This window comes from Macrobrachium nipponense, chromosome 15, assembly GCF_015104395.2.
Source record: "Macrobrachium nipponense isolate FS-2020 chromosome 15, ASM1510439v2, whole genome shotgun sequence".
Lineage (NCBI taxonomy): Eukaryota > Metazoa > Arthropoda > Malacostraca > Decapoda > Palaemonidae > Macrobrachium > Macrobrachium nipponense.
Window position 1 is genome coordinate 19113064 of NC_087208.1, and position 22390 is coordinate 19135453.

The window sequence follows — 22390 nt, forward strand, 5'->3', positions numbered from 1 at the left end:
TCAGCTCCTTGCCATTTGGTTTATTTTGTCTTCGTAGTTTTCGTTCTTCTTCACTCAAACGGGGTTCCTTTGGCTTAAGTTCCCTACTCTTAGTCACCTCTGTACTTGTACACAGTTTTTTAAAACTTTTTTCTATTGATACTCCAATGTGCTTACTAATAATATTTCTTGTGCCCTTAACAGAAACATTAGAATCAAGGAGTATTAACCTTTGGATGTCACACTTTTCCAAAACATAGGGCCATCCCACCAAGAAAGCATTGGAATCATTCCAAAACAAAGCATCTCTTAGCATAAGTCTTTGTAAATTCCCAGGAAGTTTGCTATTCAAAAGAAAATGTGAATGTTGGGGGTCACTTGCTCTATGTTCTTCTCGGACATTTGAAGAACAAGCAGCATAATGATTAAAATTGACATAAAGAGCTTCAAGAGCCGTAAAGTGAGATAAATCAAGAGCAAAATTTTCTTTAATGTGCATACCTCTTATGGTTAGGGCACGGAGATGCTCTTTATTTGCAAAGCTTCTTAGTAATTCTTGCATTCCATCAAAATATTTAATATAAATATCAAATGATACAGTGACTGGCAAAGATGGAAAACTTAAATTGTGAGCATTTATAGATTTACATGTTGAAGCTATCAATTCTATCTTTATAACTACTGCTTTCAAGTTATCCAACTTCTCACAGGACAAGGCTCCAGCTAAAGAGGCAATATCATACACAGTAACATCCAAAATTTCTAGATGTCTCATACTCTGGCACCTCAAAAAATCTGTAATGCCAGAACACAAAAGTGGTCCCTCATACTTAGTGATGAAAAGCAATTTATCGACTTGCACAATCTTACTTGGTAACCTGGAGATACAACTGTCACATAGTACTGGTTTGGTATGTTTATGCATCATGGTTATTTGGATTTTAGCACTTAAGTTTGGTATGCAATTAAGCTTATCCCAAATATCACATATTGTTGTTCTTTGGACACCACTTTCAATCCTTATAGAGACTGGTTTGCTTACCTGCACATTTTCTAATAATCTAAAAAGTGCTTCAATCTTCCCTTCATCATTTATAAACTTGCATTTAATCACCCAATTGGTTTTCTGCACCAGTAATTTACAGATCAGCTTCATCATATCTGCTTGGAATTGACAGTATTCTGCAACAGAGATGAGGAAGGGCCACTTTGTAAAGGTTCCTTGCTTTGAAGATTTAGCACCAATGTACTGTGCAAGATAACTTTCCAAATGACGTAAATTGTTCTGTAAATTGTTCGTTTCATACCAAATTGCACAAACAAACCTAAATACCCTAGTCAATGGTGAAATTTTATCAACCCATTTCTTACATGCTTCTCTGGGGTTTGCTGTAATATACTTTGCTGCCAAAAAGTCTTCAATAACACGTAGGTTAAATACATATGAATTTTTGTGTTTGACAAATAAGGGTAATATCAACTTCTCACTAATACCACAGAGATCTTTATCCGAGTATTCCACTTTGTTATTTAAAATAAACTCAAATGCCTTTTTCCCCAATATTTTACAATGAGCATCCGAATTCTCAATAGATGATACTTTCTTGTCCAAGTACGACTGAAGTAGCACGTTTACATATTTTTTTTCTTTAACCTCACTAAATATAATGGCCATATCAGGAGTATTGATGAGACTTTTATACTCACAGCTCTCATACAAAGAAATAACATCTTTACCCTCTGTGCTGGAAGTCAAAGTACCTAGCAACTCTTTTACTAATTCCTCATGAAGATATTCAATGTTAAGAACACAATAATTAGATGACCACTCAGTAGGTAAACTGCTACTGCAAAAGACCCACTTTCCTCTCAATCTGTCACCTCTAACATCATTAGAATTAATATTGTAGTCAACAAGAAACAGAATATTTCCACAATTCATCAATATAAATAAGCACACATCAATTGTATGCTTTCTCACAGTTTCTTGGCAGCTTCTGAACATCTTTCTTTTAATTGCATCCTCAATATCATCTATATTCCAGAAGTTCTGCTGCTGCCTGGAGGGTGAGTTAAGAATTATTACCAAGTCGTATTTCATACTGTTTTCTTCAGTATAAAACTTGTGTGATAATCTCTGAAGAGCAGTTGATTTTCCAGATCCTAAAGGTCCACACAACACAACTGGCTGATTTGCATCCTTAAGAAACTGCTCAAAGTCCTCTACAGCGTGCTCCCTGGAAATATCAAAACCATTAGTACCACCTATCATATTAAGTTCATAAAGCTCAACTTAATTATAATACTTCATAATGAATCTCTGGAAGCAATAACATACAAACAGTTACTACTATATGTACTACTGTACAATAAATCTTATTTTATCACAAAAGTCACCTGATCATACTTCTTTAAAATCACTATTGTTCTTCTTCATCCCTGCTATCCCTAGGCTAAGGAGTTGCTGCCTTGATGCATCTTTTCCAACTATTTCTGATTTCTGTCAAAAACCACCTTCCTCTGTTAAGTTGCTATTCTCTCAAATCCTCCCTCATTTTATCATACCAGCCAGATTTGTCTCCCTCTCGATCTTTTCCCCAACAGGTTCCATCTAAGACCTCTTCACTTATCTTTACCAAAGCCCAAACCAATATCAAAGCTCTTTTCGTAGCCTTTACCACATATGCACTTCTCTTAATTCCTTCATTTTCTAGCCTTACATGAAGTGAGATTCCTCATCTCTTGTTTCTATCAGCTTCTGTTCTTCATTCTTAATACCCATGTTTCTGAACCATACATCACAGATCTTTATTTTTATTGTTTTTGGCATCCTTTTATCTAGGGTTGCCAGACGTCACGATTTCGCAGGACATGTCCCGAATTTGATCATTTTGTCCTGAGTCCCGGATAGACCCTCCCGGGACGGCCTTTTGTCCCGGATTTCGTTCATCATAAAAAAAAAGTAAATAATGAAATACACTAACAATAAATGAATAAATCAAATAAATTAAGTAATGGTTTTCAGTTGAAATTATATTGATGAAAATATAATTTGAATAACCCAATGAATCAACGATGCTGCTAAAAGTTACGTGACGACTGACGCAGTCAATCGCGTTTGCAACTTGTTCGGTTGCTTGGCTGCGGTCCGGTGAGTGGCGTGTTGCACTCCTGCATCAGTACTGTATTAGCCTCTCATTCAAGTGTGTGTGTCGTTACTGTTTGCTACAGCCTACCTTTTTCATCTTTAAAACAAGATGTCAAAACTTAAATGTAAGTTTCGAGATGAATATTCCAGCGAATGGACATTTATCAAACAAGGCAGGAATTGTTATGAAGCAAACTGTCGATTATGCCATTACAATTTCACTATTGAACATGGTGGGAAGAATGATATCAAGAGGCACATAGAAACCACAAAGCACAAACAAAACGTTTCCTCCACTTCAAAAGATGATAAAATAACAAATTTCTTGATCAAGAAAAACACAGATGAAGAAACTAAGATAATAGCAGCAGAAGTTGCCATGGCCTTTCATACTGTTTGCCATCATAACTCATTCACTCATTCAGTTCAAATGATTGCACGAATATACTACTGCCAACAGTATTTCCTGATTCCAAAATTGCAAGCAAATTTTCTAGTGCTAGGACAAAATGTTCTGCAATAATTAAAAACGTTCTGGCTCCACATAGCATTGCCGAAGTTGTTAAAAATATAAATAATTCTTCTTTTTATAGCATATCTACAGATGCAAGTAACCATAATGCTGAGAAAATATTTCCATTGATTGTACAATATTTTTCACGGAAGAATGGCTTGCAGATAAAATTACTGCGAGTAAAATCCCTTCCAATGAGACCTCGGAAACAATTTCAAACTTCTGCAGAGAGAGCCTCATCGAATTACGACTGGATGTTAAAAAATGTGTAGCTTTTGGTGGCGATAACACTAATACTAATTTTGGTGGACGTTTACGTAAAGGCACAAATAATGTCTTTTCAAAAGTCAAGGAAAGCATGAATGACTCTATGGAAGGTGTAGGATGCCCAGCCCATATTCTCCACAATGCTGCACATACCGCTGCCAATGTCTTGTCTATTGATGTTGAAGTAATCGTTGTTAAAGTGTTTTCATACTTTAGTATTTACACTGTTCGAACTGAGAAACTGAAAGAATTCTGCGACTTTGTTGGTGTTCAATATGCATCAGTTCTCTCTCATTCTAAAACTCGTTATCTTTCTTTGATGAGGGCAGTTGAGAGAATCCTAAAATTATTTGAAGCACTGAAATCTTTCTTTGCTTCTGAAGAAAATGCTCCTCAAATTCTTTTAGATTTTTTTAACAATCCACTGAGCGAAGCCTACCTATATTTTGTTCAGTCTTGAGTATGTATTTAGCAGCAGGATTATGAAGATTGAAAAGAGAGATAACAGCATTATTGAAGTGCTTGGCTGTTTAAAAGAAATAGTTGCTTTAATAAAGGCAAGAATGGATGAAAAGTTTATTCCTCTTAAGTGTTAAACGGTGCCTTAAAGAAGATGAAATCACATCTCAAGAGATGAAAAAATTCCTACTTGAGGTGGATAACTACTACGTCACTTGCCATGACTATCTTAAGAAATGGGCTTCATCGTTAGAAATTTTTTATATCTTTTCATGGATGTTATTAGATACACTTCCAGCATGGGAACAACTACAATCGTCTTGTCTAGTGTTAAAAAAAAAACAAAGGTGTAAACATTGACGACAACATCCTTTTCTGTCAGTGGTCAACATTTAAAATATTCCTTGATAAACAAATGCAGAGTAAACCTGAAGAATGGATGACCAAGATGTGTCATGAAAAATGGCTTTCTATCCTACAGCAGTTCGACTTCGAAGAACAGTATTCTGAGATAATAATTTTGTGTCAATATTTGTTTAGTATACCTGCGCATAATGCAAATGTTGAGTGTGTCTTTTCTATGATGAGTGCTCAGTGGACTGACGAGAGGAATAAATTGGATGTGACAACTATAGAGGCTATTTTACAGTGTAAGTGGAACATAAATTGTCATTGCAAAGAATTTTACTGGCAGGTATTAGGAAATATGGAACTTCTAAAGAAAGCAAAATCATCTGAGAAATACAAATAAAATAAAAAGTTCAATTTTCATTATTGCTGTGCATACAATTTTCTTATTTTCATTTATCTTCAGTTTTCATATGAAAAAGATACTTTTGTATCTTAATTATTTGTAATGATTACAAATTTTCTGGATTAGTTTCTGTTTCTTCAGTTTCTTTATTGTAATTTGCATTAAATATTAGTTTAACAATTGTTTTTTTCTTTATATCCTATTAAAATACTTGCTTGATGTTTTTCACTGCGTCTTTATCTATTCATAATGTTTTTCTGGGCTCAGCCCGTGTCGCTTCGTGAAATATCCTTTTAGTTCATATTTCTAAGGCAAATATTACTAACATTACCAGAGAAAAACTAAAATGTATCTATTCTGTCTGACTCGCTCACCCTATATAAAGAGGGCGTCGGTATGGTTTCTGGGGGGCGAGTGAAACCACTACCACGGGCCTCTTGTCATTTAGATCTCTCCTTCACAAAATCCTCCTGCTAGAGAGAGCTGATACACAGCCCACGCCAGTAACTACTACTACTAGCGCTCCCACGCCAGCACGAGCGCCTCTAGCAGCCATCCTTTTCGTTAGCAGCATCCCGCACACACGTGTTTTTATCTCGCTGTGCTTTTGTGCTTCCGTTTCTGGATTTACCTTTCGCCATGGAGCTCCAAGCCATCGCCGCAGCTAAGTTAAGTACTGCCTAAGTGTTTCACGTATTTTTAGCCAGCTAGGACACGTTTTACCGCTTTTATTAGGTTCTATAACGGTGCCCTCTGCAACATGGCAACAGGTTCGCCCCAGACGGCTCGCCTCGCGTGTTTCATTATTCAGGCTTCTTCGGTCTCCCATACTGTTGTAGCTATGACTTGCAGTATTATATGATTACATTTTCGTGTCGTGCAAGATGTGCTCTTCTTTTTATTATGGGAATTTAGCTCGATTGTGCATATGCCTCGTTACCTTAGCTCAGCGTTCATGCATGCATGTACCTTTGTCTAGGTCTGTTAGGCGTTTTAGGACATGTGTCCTTCTCTTTTTAGTCCTACTACCCTGGCCGTCGCCCTCTGTTATCACGTATCGGCAGAGGCCAGCTCCCGAGTAGTTAGGCGCCCTCCCTCCCAGGTCGGTTAGCCTAGCTTCTCCAGGACATTACTTTCTATATTTCTCATGATTCCTTTCCTTTCTGTTATGATAACACTGTTTATTTTGTTTTGCATGCTAGAGACGGTTAGAGGTAGCCTAGGCTACCTCAGTTCGCCAGGTCTATCCTACCGCGTGGCCCTACCACGTTCACGGTGAACCAGGTGATCGCCATGAGCCACCGCTGCAAGAGGCGACCATTCACCTCGAACCTAATAGGTTGCTCGCGGCTTCCATATGGGGTGCTGACCTCTTTCCGGAAGCGTTGGTCAATGAGGTTCAGCACGAGGCGACAAGGCTGAATCAGAACCTTAAGGTCCGTTGGGGACTTTCAAGTAAGAGGAAGCCTGAACCTACTTCTTCTACTAAAAAGTTGAAAAAGCCTAGGAAATTCCAACCCTTCCAGGCTACCCAACAGCAGCAGGTGGTACAGGCAGTGCCAGTCTCCCAGGTGGCACAACCCTCCACCTCCAAGAGTCAGTCCCAGCAATTCCTTCTTACTGACTCCCCAGAACCAGCCTTCTACCTCTTTCGCAGTGTCAACCCAGTCTTCAAAGGCCAAGCTTTCCAACCCTTTAATAGGTTTGGAAGAGGCAGTAGGGCTAGGGGTGCATTTCGCCAAAGGGGCGGCGGAAGAACACCTAGCAGAGGCAAACACTTCCAGGGAGGACACGGGTCACAACCTGCCCCAAGGCAGTAAGGATTCTCAGGTAGGAGGGAGACTGTTCCTCTATCGCCACAGATGGGGATTCAGCAATTGGGCACAAATATTGTGTCCAAAGGACTGGGATGGAGCTGGATCAAGGGCCCTCCTCCATCCAAGACCTTCCTTCAACGGCCAACATCGGAATTGACGGAGTATGCTCAAGAACTCCTTCAGAGAGGAGTAGTGTCAAAAGTAAAGCATTTAAAGTTACAAGGTCGCTTGTTCAGCGTGCCAAAGAAAGGCTCAACCAAACGAAGAATAATCTTAGACTTGTCCCGTCTAAACTTATTCATTCGTTGCGACAAGTTCAAAATGCTGATTATCTCGCAGGTGCGGACCTTACTTCCCCGTGGGGCCGTCACCACCTCCATCGATCTTACGGACGCATACTATCATATCCCAGTAGCAAGACACTTCCGCCCGTACCTAGGCTTCAGACTAGGGAACCAGGCATTCTCCTTCAAAGTAATGCCCTTCGGGTTGAGCGTGGCCCCCAGGGTATTCACAAAGATGGCGGAGTCAGTAGTTCAGCAACTAAGGTCTCAGGGGATAATGGTAGTAGCGTATCTGGACGATTGGCTTGTTTGGGCAACAACCGTCGAAGAATGTCGCAAAGCAACGGTCAAAGTAATACAGTTTTTGGAACATCTGGGGTTCCAAATAAACAAGACCAAGTCCAGGCTAACGCCGGAATCCCGCTTCAATGGCTCGGCATTCAATGGGATTTAAGCTCCCATACTCTGTCAATTCCACTAGCCAAAAGGAAAGAAATAGCCAAAGCAACAAGACAATTCCTCAAATGCAAACGAACATCAAGGAGAAACCAGGAAAGAATCCTAGGTTCTCTCCAGTTTGCCTCAGTGACAGACGTTCTACTGGAGGCAAAGTTGAAGGACATAAACCGGGTCTGGCGCTCGAGAGCAAACAACAAGTCTCGGGACAGATTGTCAGCCATCCCGCCGATTTTCCGCAAGCGACTCCGCCCCTGGGCGGAGGCCAAGAATATATCCAAGTCGATTCCTCTTCAATTTCCCCCTCCAGCGTTGGTTATCCACACAGACGCTTCTCTAAGCGGATGGGGAGGATATTCTCAGTTCAAAAAAGTACAAGGGACTTGGCCTCCTCAGTTCCGCCAGCTTCACATCAATGTATTAGAAGCTATGGCAGTGTTCCTCACATTGAAGAGGCTCCTACCAGCCAAGAAATCTCACATCAAGCTGGTATTGGACAGTACAGTAGTAGTACACTGCATCAACAGAGGAGGATCCAAATCAAGTCATGTGAACCATGTCATGATAGCCATATTCTCACTAGCAGCCAAGTACAAATGACACCTATCCTCCACTCACCTGGCGGGAGTAAGGAACGTGATAGCAGACGCCCTGTCTCGTTCAGTTCCTCTAGAATCGGAGTGGTCTCTGGACAGGCGTTCATTCTAGTGGATATGCCAAAAAGTCCCAGGCCTCCAGGTGGATCTTTTCGCATCACAATCGAACCACAAGCTCCCGTGCTATGTGGCTCCCAACATGACCCTCTGGCTTATGCCACAGACGCCATGGCCATAGATTGGAATCAGTGGAAGATAGTGTGCATCTTTCCCCTAGTGAATCTTCTGTTGAAAGTTCTCAACAAACTCAAGACTTTCAAGGGACAAGTTGCTCTAGTAGCCCCAAATTGGCCCAAGAGCAACTGGTTTCCACTACTTCTGGAATTGGGTCTCCGACCTCAACGGATTCCCAATCCCAAGCTATCTCAACCAGTACAAACGAGGACTGTGTTCGCTTCCTCAGGAATTCTCAAAACCCTAACTTTATGGACTTCATGAAGTTCGCGGCTAAAAGAGATGCAAACATTGATCCTCAAAACATCCTTTTCTTAGAATCGGATAAAAGAGAATCAACCATACGTCAGTATGACGCAGCTGTTAAAAAACTAGCCAATTTCCTCACGGAAACAGAATCTCGAACCATGACTACTAACCTGGCTATCTCCTTCCTCAGATCCTTATTTGAAAAAGGTTTAGCAGCCAGTACTATTACTACCAATAAGTCAGCTCTAAAGAAAATTTTTCAATTTGGTTTTAAAATAGACTTAACAGATTCTTATTTCTCGTCTATTCCTAGAGCTTGTGTTAGGCTCAGACCATCAGAGAGACCTAGCTCAGTTTCATGGTTCTTAAATGATGTTCTCAAACTGGCTTCAGATACTGATAACGATTCATGTAGCTATATACCACTCCTAAGGAAAACATTATTTCTTTTAAGTCTGGCTTCAGGAGCCAGAGTATCTGAACTGTCGGCCCTTTCTAGAGACTCAGGCCATATCGAATTTCTTCCATCAGGAGAAGTTCTCCTCTCCCCAGATCGAAAATTTTTGGCCAAAATCGAGGATCCTTTAATGAGGTGGGCCCCTTGGAAGATCCTCCCTCTTCCCCAAGACCCTTCTCTATGTCTAGTGACGACCTTATGAGCCTATCTTTCTAGGACATCTACGAGATCCTCAGGCCCCTTATTCATGAGGGAAAAAGGTGGCACTATTTCCTTAAAGGGAATTAGACAACAGATCTTGTACTTTATTAAACAAGCCAACCCAGATTCGTTCCCCAAAGTCCACGACATTAAGGCAGTAGCCACCTCAATCAATTATTTCCAACACCTAAATTTTGATGATCTGAAAAAGTACACAGGCTGGAAGTCGCCGACAGTATTCAGGCGCCACTACCTGAAATCCTTAGAATCTCTTAAATTTCCAGCAGTGGCAGCGGGAAACACAGTTCCTCCTGACACTGTCTAAGTAGTTTAGTCATAGATCCAGATCTCCCTTTCTACCTGTCTCACCAACATCCTTCCTGTAATCCTGTCACCAGGTTATACCCTGTTTTGAGCCTTAACTGCCAAAAGGCTATATCGTGATGTTTTCCTTATTTTTTTGCTAGGATTACTCACATCTGTATATAATCTATCAATGTCTACTTTTAAGTTATCGTAAGTTAGCATAAGTTTAGTTTTAAATTCCTGTAAGTTATCATAAGGCTAACATAAGTTACCATAAGTTATTTTAAGTACATATACGATAACTTCTGTAATTATTACTCTAGATTATACTCCTCTAATATATTTGGTTTTTTCTTATTACCTTATAGTATTTTGAATTTCCTCAAGCTTGTGGCCAATTCTCTGGTACTATTTCATGAAGCGACCCGGGCTGAGCCCAGAAAAGGGATTTTGACGAAGGAAAAATCTATTTCTGGGCAAGGGCCCGTGTCGCCCAGTGAAATCCCCCCCTTTTTACACCCACCCTTGGGCCCAAGCTTGGTCTTCTAACTCCAAGGATGGCCGCTAGAGGCGCTCGTGCTGGCGTGGGAGCGCTAGTAGTAGTAGTTACTGGCATGGGCTGTGTATCAGCTCTCTCTAGCAGGAGGATTTTGTGAAGGAGAAATCTAAATGACAAGAGGCCCATGGTAGTGGTTTCACTCGCCCCAGAAACCATACCGACGCCCTCTTTATATAGGGTGAGCGAGTCAGAATACTCTGACATCCCATTTTAGTTTTTCTCTGGTAATGTTAGTAATATTTGCCTTAGAAATATGAACTAAAAGGATATTTCACTGGGTGACACGGGCCCTTGCCCAGAAATAGATTTTTCCTTCGTCAAAATCCCTTATCTGGGGATGTCTATGTATTAAGAGATTTTAAGAATGTCCTGGATTGCTTATCTTGAAATCTGGCAACCCTACTTCTATCACACACACCCCTGCCACCTCCCTCCATTTCTGCTGGGCTCATTTTAACCCGTTTTCAACCTCAGCTTCACACACTACCTCCTGACTTGAAGCAGATCCTGAGTATTCAAAATTCTCTACCTGTTTTGAATCTATACCTTATTTTCCCAGTATAAATTGTTGATGGTGTAGCCCAGTGTGGCAGGATAAATCAAAGGAAAACATACAAAATCAACTTTATTCACCTCACAGATCCAACCTACCAATTGCTTACATCGTGATGCTTCCCTTGGTCCCTCTCTCACAACATAAACATCACAAACAAATGATGAGCGAGAAGCGCAACATCATGCAAAAATACATATATATTTTCATGACTAAATAAAGTGGAGCCCCCATATTTATGAGGAATGCATACCAGACCAACCCCCCGCCACCAGATACTTATAACTCCTATAAAAATGCTAAAATGTGCCTGTTTTGTTAAATCAAACTCAAGAAAAACCCACTAAAAATGCTTATAACTGGTTTTTTAAATAGTTTTATCACAAAAAAATGCATTTAATTATGATACTGATATGAAATTCAGTAAATTGTGGATATAAAAATATATAAAAAATATAAAAATATCACGAATATGCTTTTTTTGTTTGTTTGTATGGTCTTTTTACGTTGTATGGAACCAAAGGTTATTCAGCGACCGGACCAACGGCTTTTCAAGAAATTCAAAAATACACATATATGTGAATTTCCTGTGAATAACGGGAATATGTATAGGTAAGGTACATAGAGAAATCCCAAATCTGGAGTATGCAAATACCAGAAGTCGACTGTACAATTTTTATGATGAAAAAATTTTTTATTTTCAAATACGTACTATTATTACTATTAAAGTAGTTTAACCAGACCACTGAGCTGACTTTCAGCTCTCATAGGGCTGGCCCGAAGGATTGGATTAAAATAAAAAAAATCATGTCTAGGCCAGAGGCAGAGCTCTGGAACCGAATAGTTTATTCGGTGATGAAAAATGAGTGAAAATTAAACTAAAAACTACACAAAGGCCACTCTCACACTGGAACACATGCACACAATAAATACATTTACTCACGTATCCATACTTTCATAAGAAATAAAATCAGAATAAGTAACATTTAAAAGTTTTGATTGTAAAATTCAAAAATTCATTAAATAGTCTAATAATTTTTTTATTTTTAAATTTTACTTACGTTTATATTTCATCAACTAAATTACACTTCTTCAAGAACGTAAAAATAGGCATGACCGAAAATGCAGAAGATTCTGACAAGATTTCTTTCATAGATCTATTTCCAAGTGTCAACAGTCGTTGCTGGTTGTACTTTGGACATTCACATAACACATTTGACAGTTATAGCCACCTTGCACTCTGCGCACTCAGGAGCTGAGCCACGTGGGCTGCTCATTGAGTGTCCATATGTCAGACGGGTATGGCCTATACGGAGACGTGTCAACATTACTTGTGCATGTCTCTCTCTTTGATATGATGAACTCCACTTTCCAACATCAGGTTTTATTTGTTTTAATTTATTATTTTCTGATTCTTCATTCCAAATATGCTTCCATTTCTTTATAATACCCATCTTTATGTATGTTACATAATCACTCATAGGGAGATTCACACTTGATCTTGTCATTTGATTTGCTTCTGTGGCTGCTTTGTCAGCCTCTTCTTTTCCTTTGATCCCTACATGGGCAGGGATCCAACATATTTCTACATTTTTCCCAATACTATCAAATTTATAAAGTGATAATTTAATTTGTTGTATAATATTAATTTTTGGTTTATAACTCTGGATGTCTTCTATGGCACTTCTCGGGTCACTAAAATTCACTATCACTATCACTACTTACATTAGCTAAGCTTTCTCCTATTATATTACTTATTTCTTTTGGATCGAGTATTCTTTTTCCGTCTTTTAATATGGCATGTCTGGGTAGTTTCACACAGGTACCATTTATTTTCCCGAATTTTTCCATATTTTTTTTGTATAGGAGTATTATTAGAGAGATCTGATACATATTTCTTCCATGAAATTATTCTTCCTTGAATTACTTCCTTTTTAAATTTTGCAGATATTTTGTTGTCTAGAGGCTTTAATGCATCGATTTCTAGCAACAATATAGTAATTTTTTGTAAAGTACCTTCTAATATTGGTAAAGTTTTATTTATTTTACTGAACTTTCTATTCAAATTATCCAATCATCTCCCTATTGAGTGTTTTATATTTATTAATTCTGTTAGCTCATCGGACCACCATGGGACTTTGTGCTTTGTTGGATGGGGTTTTTGAGTTTGGTATTGCTTTATCAGCAGCATTTTTGATGAAATTAACAATTAACTTATTAGTTTCATTATGGTCTTTTAAATATTCAAATGGTGGTATACTTCTAGTATGCATTTCATATCGCTCCCAATCTGCTTTATAAATGTTATAGTGAGGAATATGTTTTGCTGGATTATTTTGTAAAAAGGAAATTAATATTGGGAAATGATCACTGGTGTACCAGTCTTCAACTGTTCCATGTGTTTTTGAATAATGTGTGCTAACTTCATCATTATTTATACAACACATGTCATTTGAATCTATAAGTTCTTCTACTTTACTTCCTGCTCTATTTGAGTTTGAACAGTTACAGTCCCATATTGGGTTGTGAGCATTAAAATCCCCTACTATTAATATAGGTTCTTTGGCATTTTTAAGTAATTCTCCAAGTTTATCAATATCGTAATTTTTATTTGGTTGGTTGTATAAATTATAAATGATATAATTATAGTTTTTAATTCTAATTTTAATACCCGTTATTTGGAGGTCAGCAATGTTTATAGGTACTTTGTCATAACATACTTTGTTATGTACATATATGGCTGTACCTAAATTTCCTTCTTCTTCCTGTGATGTTGATATTAACCCTTTAACGCCGATTGGACGTATTAAACGTTGACAAAAATTGTCTGTTGGGTGCCGATTGGATGTATAGTACGTCGACGAAAAAGTTTTTTTTAAATTTGCGGAAAAATAGTTATAGACCTAATAGGCGAAAACCTTTGAATCACACGCCTTGGGGGATGCTGGGAGCTCACGGATCAAGGCGTTGTTTTGTTTACAATCGTTACGCAGGCGCGCAAGTGCGAGTTTCTTCTCTCACTAAAAACCATCAGCGACACATCTCCGAAATTAATTTGTAACTTTGACATAATTTTTGCACCATTTTATATTAGCCGTTACATGGAGTATTATACATGAAAATGTGCACAATTTTATGAAGAATACAACAATAAACAACTCATGGTTGTAGCTTTTATCAGTTTTGAAATATTTTCATATAAATAATGATAAGTGCAAAAATTTCAACCTTCGGTCAACTTTGACTCTACCGAAATGGTCGAAAAACGCAATTGTAAGCTAAAACTCTTATATTCTAGTAATATTCAATCATTTACCTTCATTTTGCAACAAATTGGAAGTCTCTAGCATAATATCTTGATTTATGGTGAATTTATGAAAAAAAAAAAAAAAACTTTTTCCTTACGTCCGCACGGTAACTCTTCCGAAAAAAGGGATTTTGACGGAGGAAAAATCTATTTTTGGGTGAGGAGCCGTGTCGCCCGGTGAAATGTCTCGTTAGCCATTTCTAATATATAAAACTAATGCTAAATATACTAGAGAATAAACCAAAGGGACTGACTGAGGTTACTACCCTCAGGCAAACACTTTTGTAAAATAAAAATGTCGTGTATAAACCAGGGGCGAGTAATACAGCCACGTTTCCTTCAACCCCACAGAAAGATCCACGTCAACAATCCCCAACATATGAGGCGCCGTTATACAGGCCGCCTCCCCCGCAACCAACACCCTCCTCCCGAGCGCCATCTACAACATCTTGTACCACCACCGGGTGGGAGATCAAGATATTACTGAAGGGTGGGTTCCTCCGTCAAAATCCCTTTTTTGGGCTCAAGCCGTGTCACCGGTGAAATTGTACCAGAGAAATGGGGCAAGCTGAAAATAAAGAAAATACTGTAACAAGGAAGGAGAACTAAACAAATTAAATATAAAATAGAATTTTAATATATATAAACCCCAATATACAAAAAACTTGTATTGTTAACAAAAGACCTTTCTCAAAGCTTTAACAAAATGAGAGAATTCAATAAACGAATTTATGTACAGCTACAGGAGTTCACCTGTAAAGTCTAAAGGTAATACAAAATTATAACAATACAGCAGTACTTGGTACAAAAGGATCTCTTAAACAAGCTAATACAATCCGCCCCACCCGTGCCTGTTGAAGGCCCGAGGGAGAGGAAAGCAGGGTTGAACAACTAGGTGAGGCAGGCAAGAAAGAGGAAGTTAAGAATTTTCAGGAACTACAATACTTCCTGCAGCCACGGCAGGGAACTTAAGTGCATTAAGAGATTTAAGGTAGTGGCGTTTGAAAACTGTCGAAGATTTCCACCCAGTGTACTTTTTCAGATCCTCAAAATTCATATGCTGAAAATAGTTAATAGAGGTTAAGGGGCCCAAATTTTGGGACCCGGGGACAACATCATGAACCAGGGGAAATGAGTCAGGATCTGCCTGTTTAATAAAGTAAAGAATCTGTTGTTTGATACCTCTCATAGTAATTGTTCCTCCTTTTTCTCTCATGAATAAGGGACCTGAGGACTTAAATGACGTTCTATCGAAATAAGTTTTGAGAGATTGAACTGGACAGAGAGAAGAGTCTTGAGGAAGAGGAACTATTGACCAAGGAGTCCATCTATCTTGTGGACTTTCATTTTTGGCTAAGAATGTTTTGTCTGGTGAAAGTAAAACATTACCATTAGGTTGGAATCTATATGGCCTGGATCTCTAGACAAGGCCGACAGTTCAGAAATTCTTGCTCCTGAGGCTAAACTTAATAAAAATAGAGTTTTCCTAAGTAGGGTTAAATACTGACAGGATTCATTATCAATACTGGAAGCCAGGCTCAAAACTTCATTTAGAGACCAAGAAACAGACTGAGGCCTATGTATAGGTCTCAGCCTTGCACAAGCTCTAGGGATAGAGGAGAAATAGGAACTAGTTAAATCTATCCCAAACCCTACCAGGAAAATCTTTTTAAGGGCAGATTTCATAGTCGTAATAGTACCAGGAGCTAAGCCTTGATCAAACAATTCCTTAAAAAATGAAATTGCTAGATTGGTTGTCATAACCTGCACTTCCTTTTCTTTCACAAATTTAACCAACCTCTTAAGAGCAGAGTCATACTGTCTAAGAGTAGAATCTCTTTTATCAGATTCCAGGAAAGTAATATTTTCCGGATCAATACCAGAATCATGAAGAGCTGCCATCTTCATAAACTCCATAAAGTTAGGGCTTGTAGACTGTTTGAGGAAGCGTATACTTTCTTGGTTTGTACTATTTGTGACAGTATTGGATTGGGGATCCGTCTGGGACGGAGCTTCAATTCCAGTATTAGAGGGAACCAGTTGCTCTTCGGCCACCAGGGGGCTATCAAGGCTACTTTCCCTCGATATGTCCTGAGCTTGTGAAGGACTTCCATCAGGAGATTGACCGGTGGAAATAAGTAAATTTTCTTCCAAAGATTCCAATCCAGAGACAATGCGTCTGTGGCAAAGGCCAGAGGGTCCAGGTTGGGAGCCACATAGCATCGAAGATGATGATTTGACTCCGTGGCAAAAAGGTCCACTTGAAGACCCGGGACCTGCTTGGACACCCATTGAAACGACTGTGCGTCTAGTGTCCATTCCGACTCCAATGGGGATGTCCTTGACAGAGCATCTGCCACTACGTTCCTGGCTCCTGCTATATGTGTGGCTGATAGGTGCCAGCGAAGTTTTTGTGCTCGAGAGAAGATCGCAATCATCACATGATTTACGAACTTGGACTTGGAGCCCCTTCTGTTGATGCAGTGAACAATTACTGCACTGTCGAGGACTAACCTGATATGTATTCCTTTCTTTGGATTCATCCTTTTGAGAGTAAGGAAAACTGCCATAGCTTCTAACACATTTATATGGAATCTTTGGAAGGTCTTGGACCATTTTCCCTGAAACTTTTGAGTAGGGGAATGGACTCCCCATCTGCTTTGGGATGCATCTGTATGAACCACCAGATCCAGTTGAGGATACTGAAGTGGTACTGTCTTTGCTAAACTCTTGGCTGTAGACCAAGGTTTTAGACTCTTGCATAAGAGCTGGGGAATTCTTGACAGCTTGTCTCTTAAGCCTATATTGGCTCGACTTCTCCAAATTCTGTTGAAGTCTGGCTTTCAGTACCGGTTGGGTCACTGCTACAAACTGTAAGGAGCCTAGAATCCTTTCCTGGGCCCGTCTCGATGCTAGTTTGTTTCTTATAAACTGCCTTGTGGCTTTCGCAATCTCTTTGCACTTCTCCCAAGGAACTGAAAACCTGTGTGTCTGGAGGTCCCACTGTAGTCCCAACCATTGGAACTTGGAGCTGGGGACAAGTCTTGACTTTTGAAGATTTATCTGAAAACCTAAATGGTCTAGAAATCTCATGACTTTGTGGGTTGATTCCAGACATTGCTCTTTGTTGGAAGCCCAAATTATCCAATCGTCCAGGTATGCAGCCAATAGAATTCCCTGACTCCGAAGTTCTTGGACTACCACGTCCGCCAACTTGGTGAAAATCCTGGGAGCAATATTGAGGCCGAATGGCATGACTCGGAAGGAGTAAGCTTCTCTTCCTAACCTGAACCCTAGGTAAGGGGACAAGTTCCTTGCTATGGGCACATGATAATAAGCATCGGTAAGATCTATAGAGGTGGTGACGGCTCCACAGGGAAGTAAGGTTCTCACTTGGGTCACGGTTAGCATGCGAAATTTGTCGCATACTATACTGGAATTGAGCCGTGAAAGATCTAGAATCACCCTCCTCTTGTCTGTGACCTTCTTGGGGACTGAAAATAGTCTGCCTTGTAATTTGATGTTCCTGACTTTTTATTGCCTTTTCTGGAGTAGTTCTGAGTGAAAAGAAAGCTACTAGATCTGGTGTCCGGTCTTGAAAAAACTTGTACGGGGGAGGTGGTCCCTTCTTCCACCTCCATCCCAGACCTTTTGATATGACACTGTGCGCCAAGGTGTTGAATGTCCACCTGTGCTTGAATAGAGCTAATCTCCCACCTACCTTGGCTGTCTCATTGGTTGGCAGCTGGTCTTGAACCTCTACCTCCTCTGTAGGGTCTGGCTCTTGCGAGCCTTCCCCCTCCTCCGCCGACCCGTCTGGAGGTACCACGTCCTCTAGTTCCTCTAGGAGCATACCTCTGAAAGGAAGTATGTGCCTCATAAGTCTGGCTGTAGGCCGGTGATGGAAGTAAGGGTTGATTAGACTATGGTGCTGGTGCCTGTACCCACATGTATGATTGTTGCGGCGGAGGCATGGAAGAGGAAGGTTGGTTCACCGCCGGAGATCTTTGAAACCTTCTCTGTTGAAACCTCTTTGGCTTCTTGGCCTTCTGAGTGCCTGCCGGGGAAGGATCTGCTGGACGCTTGAACTTAAGAGCCCATCTAGTTGCAAGTGTTTGATTGGCTCTCACTGCCTCTTGAGTAACCTGAGCTACTAAATCCTCCGGAAAGAGGAAAGGTCCCCATATTGAAGATCTAATGAGCTTATTAGGCTCATGTCTGATCGTTGCTGGTCTTAGGACAAACTTCCGGCAGGCTCTTCGAGCCACAGCGAAATCAAACAAGTCGTGTTGAAAAGTGCCTAACAACGACTTGGTAAGGACCTGAAATTCCGGAACGGTCGGATAGGTGGAAGCAATCATCTCCGCAGAAGTGACTGAGTGAAGGGAACGACTCAGCCTACACCTTGCTTCAAACTCGGCCTTAATGAGATGCTCAGGTAGTTTAAGGAGTCTCTCATTAAATTGTGTTGAAGCACAATCTGTTTCCAACTTCCCTTTCTGGAACGTTTCCGGAGTTTGATGCCAGTATGTAGGATCTTCGGGCACCAACAAAGACGTCAAGTCTGTCTCCTTCAATTGTGGAAGAGGCTTGTCTTCTTCCGCAGCTTTTAGGGTCAGCTCGGCGATCTTCGTGGTGCCAAGGTCAGCGGGTGATCCTTTGTGATGTGAAGGGTGGTGTATTTCCCCTTTTAAAATGGAGTGATCTTAGTGTTGACACACTCCATCTCCTTCATAGTCCTAAGCCAAGCTGACTGGGCCGCTTCTCTTGGAAAGATAAGAGTCTCAGCCGGAACCTTGTCTTCCCTTACAAGAGCTTCCTTGGTCAACCTTGCATAGCCTAAGAAAGGAGATTGCAAATCTGTCGGGTGAAACTCAAAATCTTCTAAAGGGCGTGTCCCGCACCCTTCGATAGTGAGCTTCCCGTCACGCAAAACAGCTCCAAAAGCTAAACGCCACGGATTGCCTGCTTCAAAGGGAGGTAGACTGGCCGCATTAGGCAGGATCGACAAAAGCTGTGGGTTTCCACCTGTCTGAGCCATCATCAACTGATGTTGGCTCACTATCCCTGACAGCTCTGACACTGACTGGTCCGTACGAGACATGTGCGATTCCAGTTTGCCTGAAAGAGCTGCCATATCCCTAGCTACTTGAGAGGAAGCTTCTTGACTAACTTTCTGTATTAGAAGGGAAGTCAGAACCACTAAGTTAACTGGCACTTCCCCTGATGTAGACGGGAAAGTCGGTGACGGAATTGGCGCCGGACTAAGGCTAGCCGCAGCTATCGGGGTAGAAGCCGGTGAAGGAGCAGGAGAAGGATTAGCAAGCTTCTCCTTAGTCCTACGTGAGGACTTGTCCTTGCTGCCGCTTCGGCTAGATCTACTCTTAGAGTTGGAGTCCGCGGCAGAAGGGGCCAAGGTGCCGGACTTCACTTTCGCAGGCAGCTGCTCAGTCTTCACAGTCTTCACCTTAGGCCGAACAGACGCTGCCTTAATTGTATCAGCGTTCCCAAAACCCTCGAACCCTGGCGGAGTACGAGAGGGGACGCGAGAAGCGACTGGAGAAGGAGTAAGAGAAGAAAAAGGAGGGAAGTCAGAGGAGGAGATCGAAGGAGAAGGACTAGCTACTGCCTCACCTACCTGCTCCGTCTGCATCGGCTCAGACGGATAAGTTGCAAGCCACCGACTTCCGCTACTACCGTCTGCCTCGGGTCCCTCTAAAGGTAAACCTCCAAACTCTGGAATTCTTCGTTGATAGCTTGAAGATATGGCGCCGCGACTTCCTCCGCCACAGCCGAAGTCTTCGAATTAGGGTAGATGACGGAAGCCGCATCCCGGGAAAGAATATAGGGCCTAGCTTTCCCTACATTTCTTCCAAAGCCACCTACCCAAACCTTCAAGGTGGCGAGTGCCGTATCTTTCACTTCTTTAGGGGCCTGGAAGAGAATCCTTGATCAGACGCAGGTAAAAATACTTCAGATGTATAGAAAAACCATTCATCTAATAAAACAGAGAACAGTAAGCGCAGATTATATGTCTACTTAACGAGTCATCAGTGATCTGTGCATACAGGATCATAAGCAGGTGGGAACCCCACTGGGCACATCTCTCATAATGCCAGACCGTCTCTTCCAAAACTTGGACTGCACATGCCGAGTGAGTGCGACACTCTACATGTCCGCACGGCTGTTGGAGCATGGCGGAACAGCCCACTTCAGCACACTGTAACATCTGTAAGAGATATTAAAATATGAGTATCAACCAATCATCGTGTTAAACTATAACAGTAATTTTCCAGGGGTACCCCACAGAAAATTTTGGATGATACAGATTTACATTTTTCTTGAGAATCCTCACTCTCCCTCAACTCAAAATCCGGCGTCGCCGGAATGAGATGGCTAACAAAAATAGTCAGGAGGAAAGGAAACTCGGACACACATCATATCTCTTGAAACCCCAGTGTGCCTTGACTAAAATAGTAATCCGGCATCGCCGGACTACAGAATTTCTTAACAAAGAGGACATGGGTAAAAGATAAACACAATAAATGAACAACCGTTATTTCCGGACGATATCCGGGTCAGTTTTTCTGCCAACGTCTAGAAAAAATGGTATAAAACAAAATGAAATAATTATAAAACATGCTAAACAATATAAATTTCATTATCCTGACGGTATCCGGGCCTATATTGATAGACCTACCACCGACCGGATAAAATTACTACAGTTAGAGCTAAAAATACATGAATGTTAGAGATGCCAATCCGTCAGGAAGGTATCCGGGCCTAGATACTAGACCTACCACGATCCCGAATGAATTAGCAGACAATCGTATACGTAAATCAACCAATTCCTTATGAAATTCAAACGTATCCGAGTCCAGAACTCCGGACCTACCACGACTTGAAAATCAGCAGGAAATTAACGTCAAATTTGATCTATGTATACTATAATAACATAAACCATTGTGGGGAGAAGACCTACCCCTCCCTGCTGGCATCCCGGAACTACCGGGATACGAAGGAAGAAGCAAGTCACGTTTGAAATGAAAACAAAATGAGTCGAACCGTGAGGAACTGGTTGTCAAAAACATCAATCTTGTAATCCTTCACGTCTAAATAGAACGGAGAGGGGATGAAAGATGTAAATAGATAAATAACAGTCTCTCACTCCGGCCCCCCGGAGTCCAGCGGTCGGAGATAAAGAAACTTTATTCTATGAAGACAACCAACTCAACTCGAGACCCAAAAGTTAACACTGCAAACGTTCCCCACTTCCCATCCGCCTCCCTTCTAACTGTCTCTCTCTCTAAAGATGACTAGTAGGTAACCAGTTCTATGAACTAATATGAAACCTACTCCATCAAACAGCCGCAGGATCCAGCCTAAAAGCAAGCCTATTAGGTTATAATTAAAGATCTGGCACTGTTTCCCAACAGCTAACCGACCATTGATGGAAAGTCAAAAGAGGACAGACTGAAAGAAAGACAGCGAACAAGAAGTAGCCTACTAGGCTAGGCTAGCCTAAATAACCTACGCTAGGTTACTCTAATTAGAACCCCTATAGCCCTAATACGATTAAATTTGAATCGCCTGGGATCGAAATTCCAGAAAACAAGAGCTAAAGATCCAACAAATAGCCTACGCTTAAAAACAGCACAGATATGCCACCACGCGGGGTTCAGAGAGCAACCTAACCTAGGTGCTAGGCCTAACAACAAAAGGTAAAAGGTGAATTTACCTTGCGAAAAAGCTCTAACTAAATGAAAAAAGGCTTGAATAAATGCTAAATAAAGGAGTACTAGAACTCCCTAACCTTGGAAATCAAGATATCTTTCCTTACGTATAAATACATATATATATATATATATATATATATATATATATATATGATATATATATAAGTCATATCACATTTTACCGTGGATTCATATACATATATCGAGCTACAATGTCCTTTAATAATCTAATTCGCTCTACCTCGGAATTAATAATATTATTTTCATATATGCTTAACCGAAGGGGAATTTTTTCTCGATAATAGATTTACCTGTACTTGGGCGCGAACGCAGGTACTAATAATCCAAATCCAGGAACGTCAGTGGAAGCGGAACCACCCAGCTACCGCGAGAGGCTTAAAGGTTTATGTCTCTCTCACCTCAAATACTTTCTCGCAGCTGAGTATTCGTTGGTTTGGAGACAACATCAACCCGCCTCGACTCCGGTAGTTAAGTAGCGCTTTTGACAGCACGT

General features: G+C 40.7%; 1 protein-coding gene across 1 annotated transcript in view; it reads right to left on the minus strand.

Moving 5' to 3' along the window:
* LOC135227020 (uncharacterized) overlaps nucleotides 1-22390 on the minus strand; it is a 191891-nt gene that overhangs the window by 943 nt on the left and 168558 nt on the right. The window contains exon 4 of the mRNA XM_064266787.1: nucleotides 1-2216. This exon is cut by the window's left edge and continues 943 nt beyond it. Within this exon, the coding sequence (XP_064122857.1) occupies nucleotides 1-2216 (2216 nt within the window). The remainder of the gene's footprint in view (nucleotides 2217-22390) is intronic.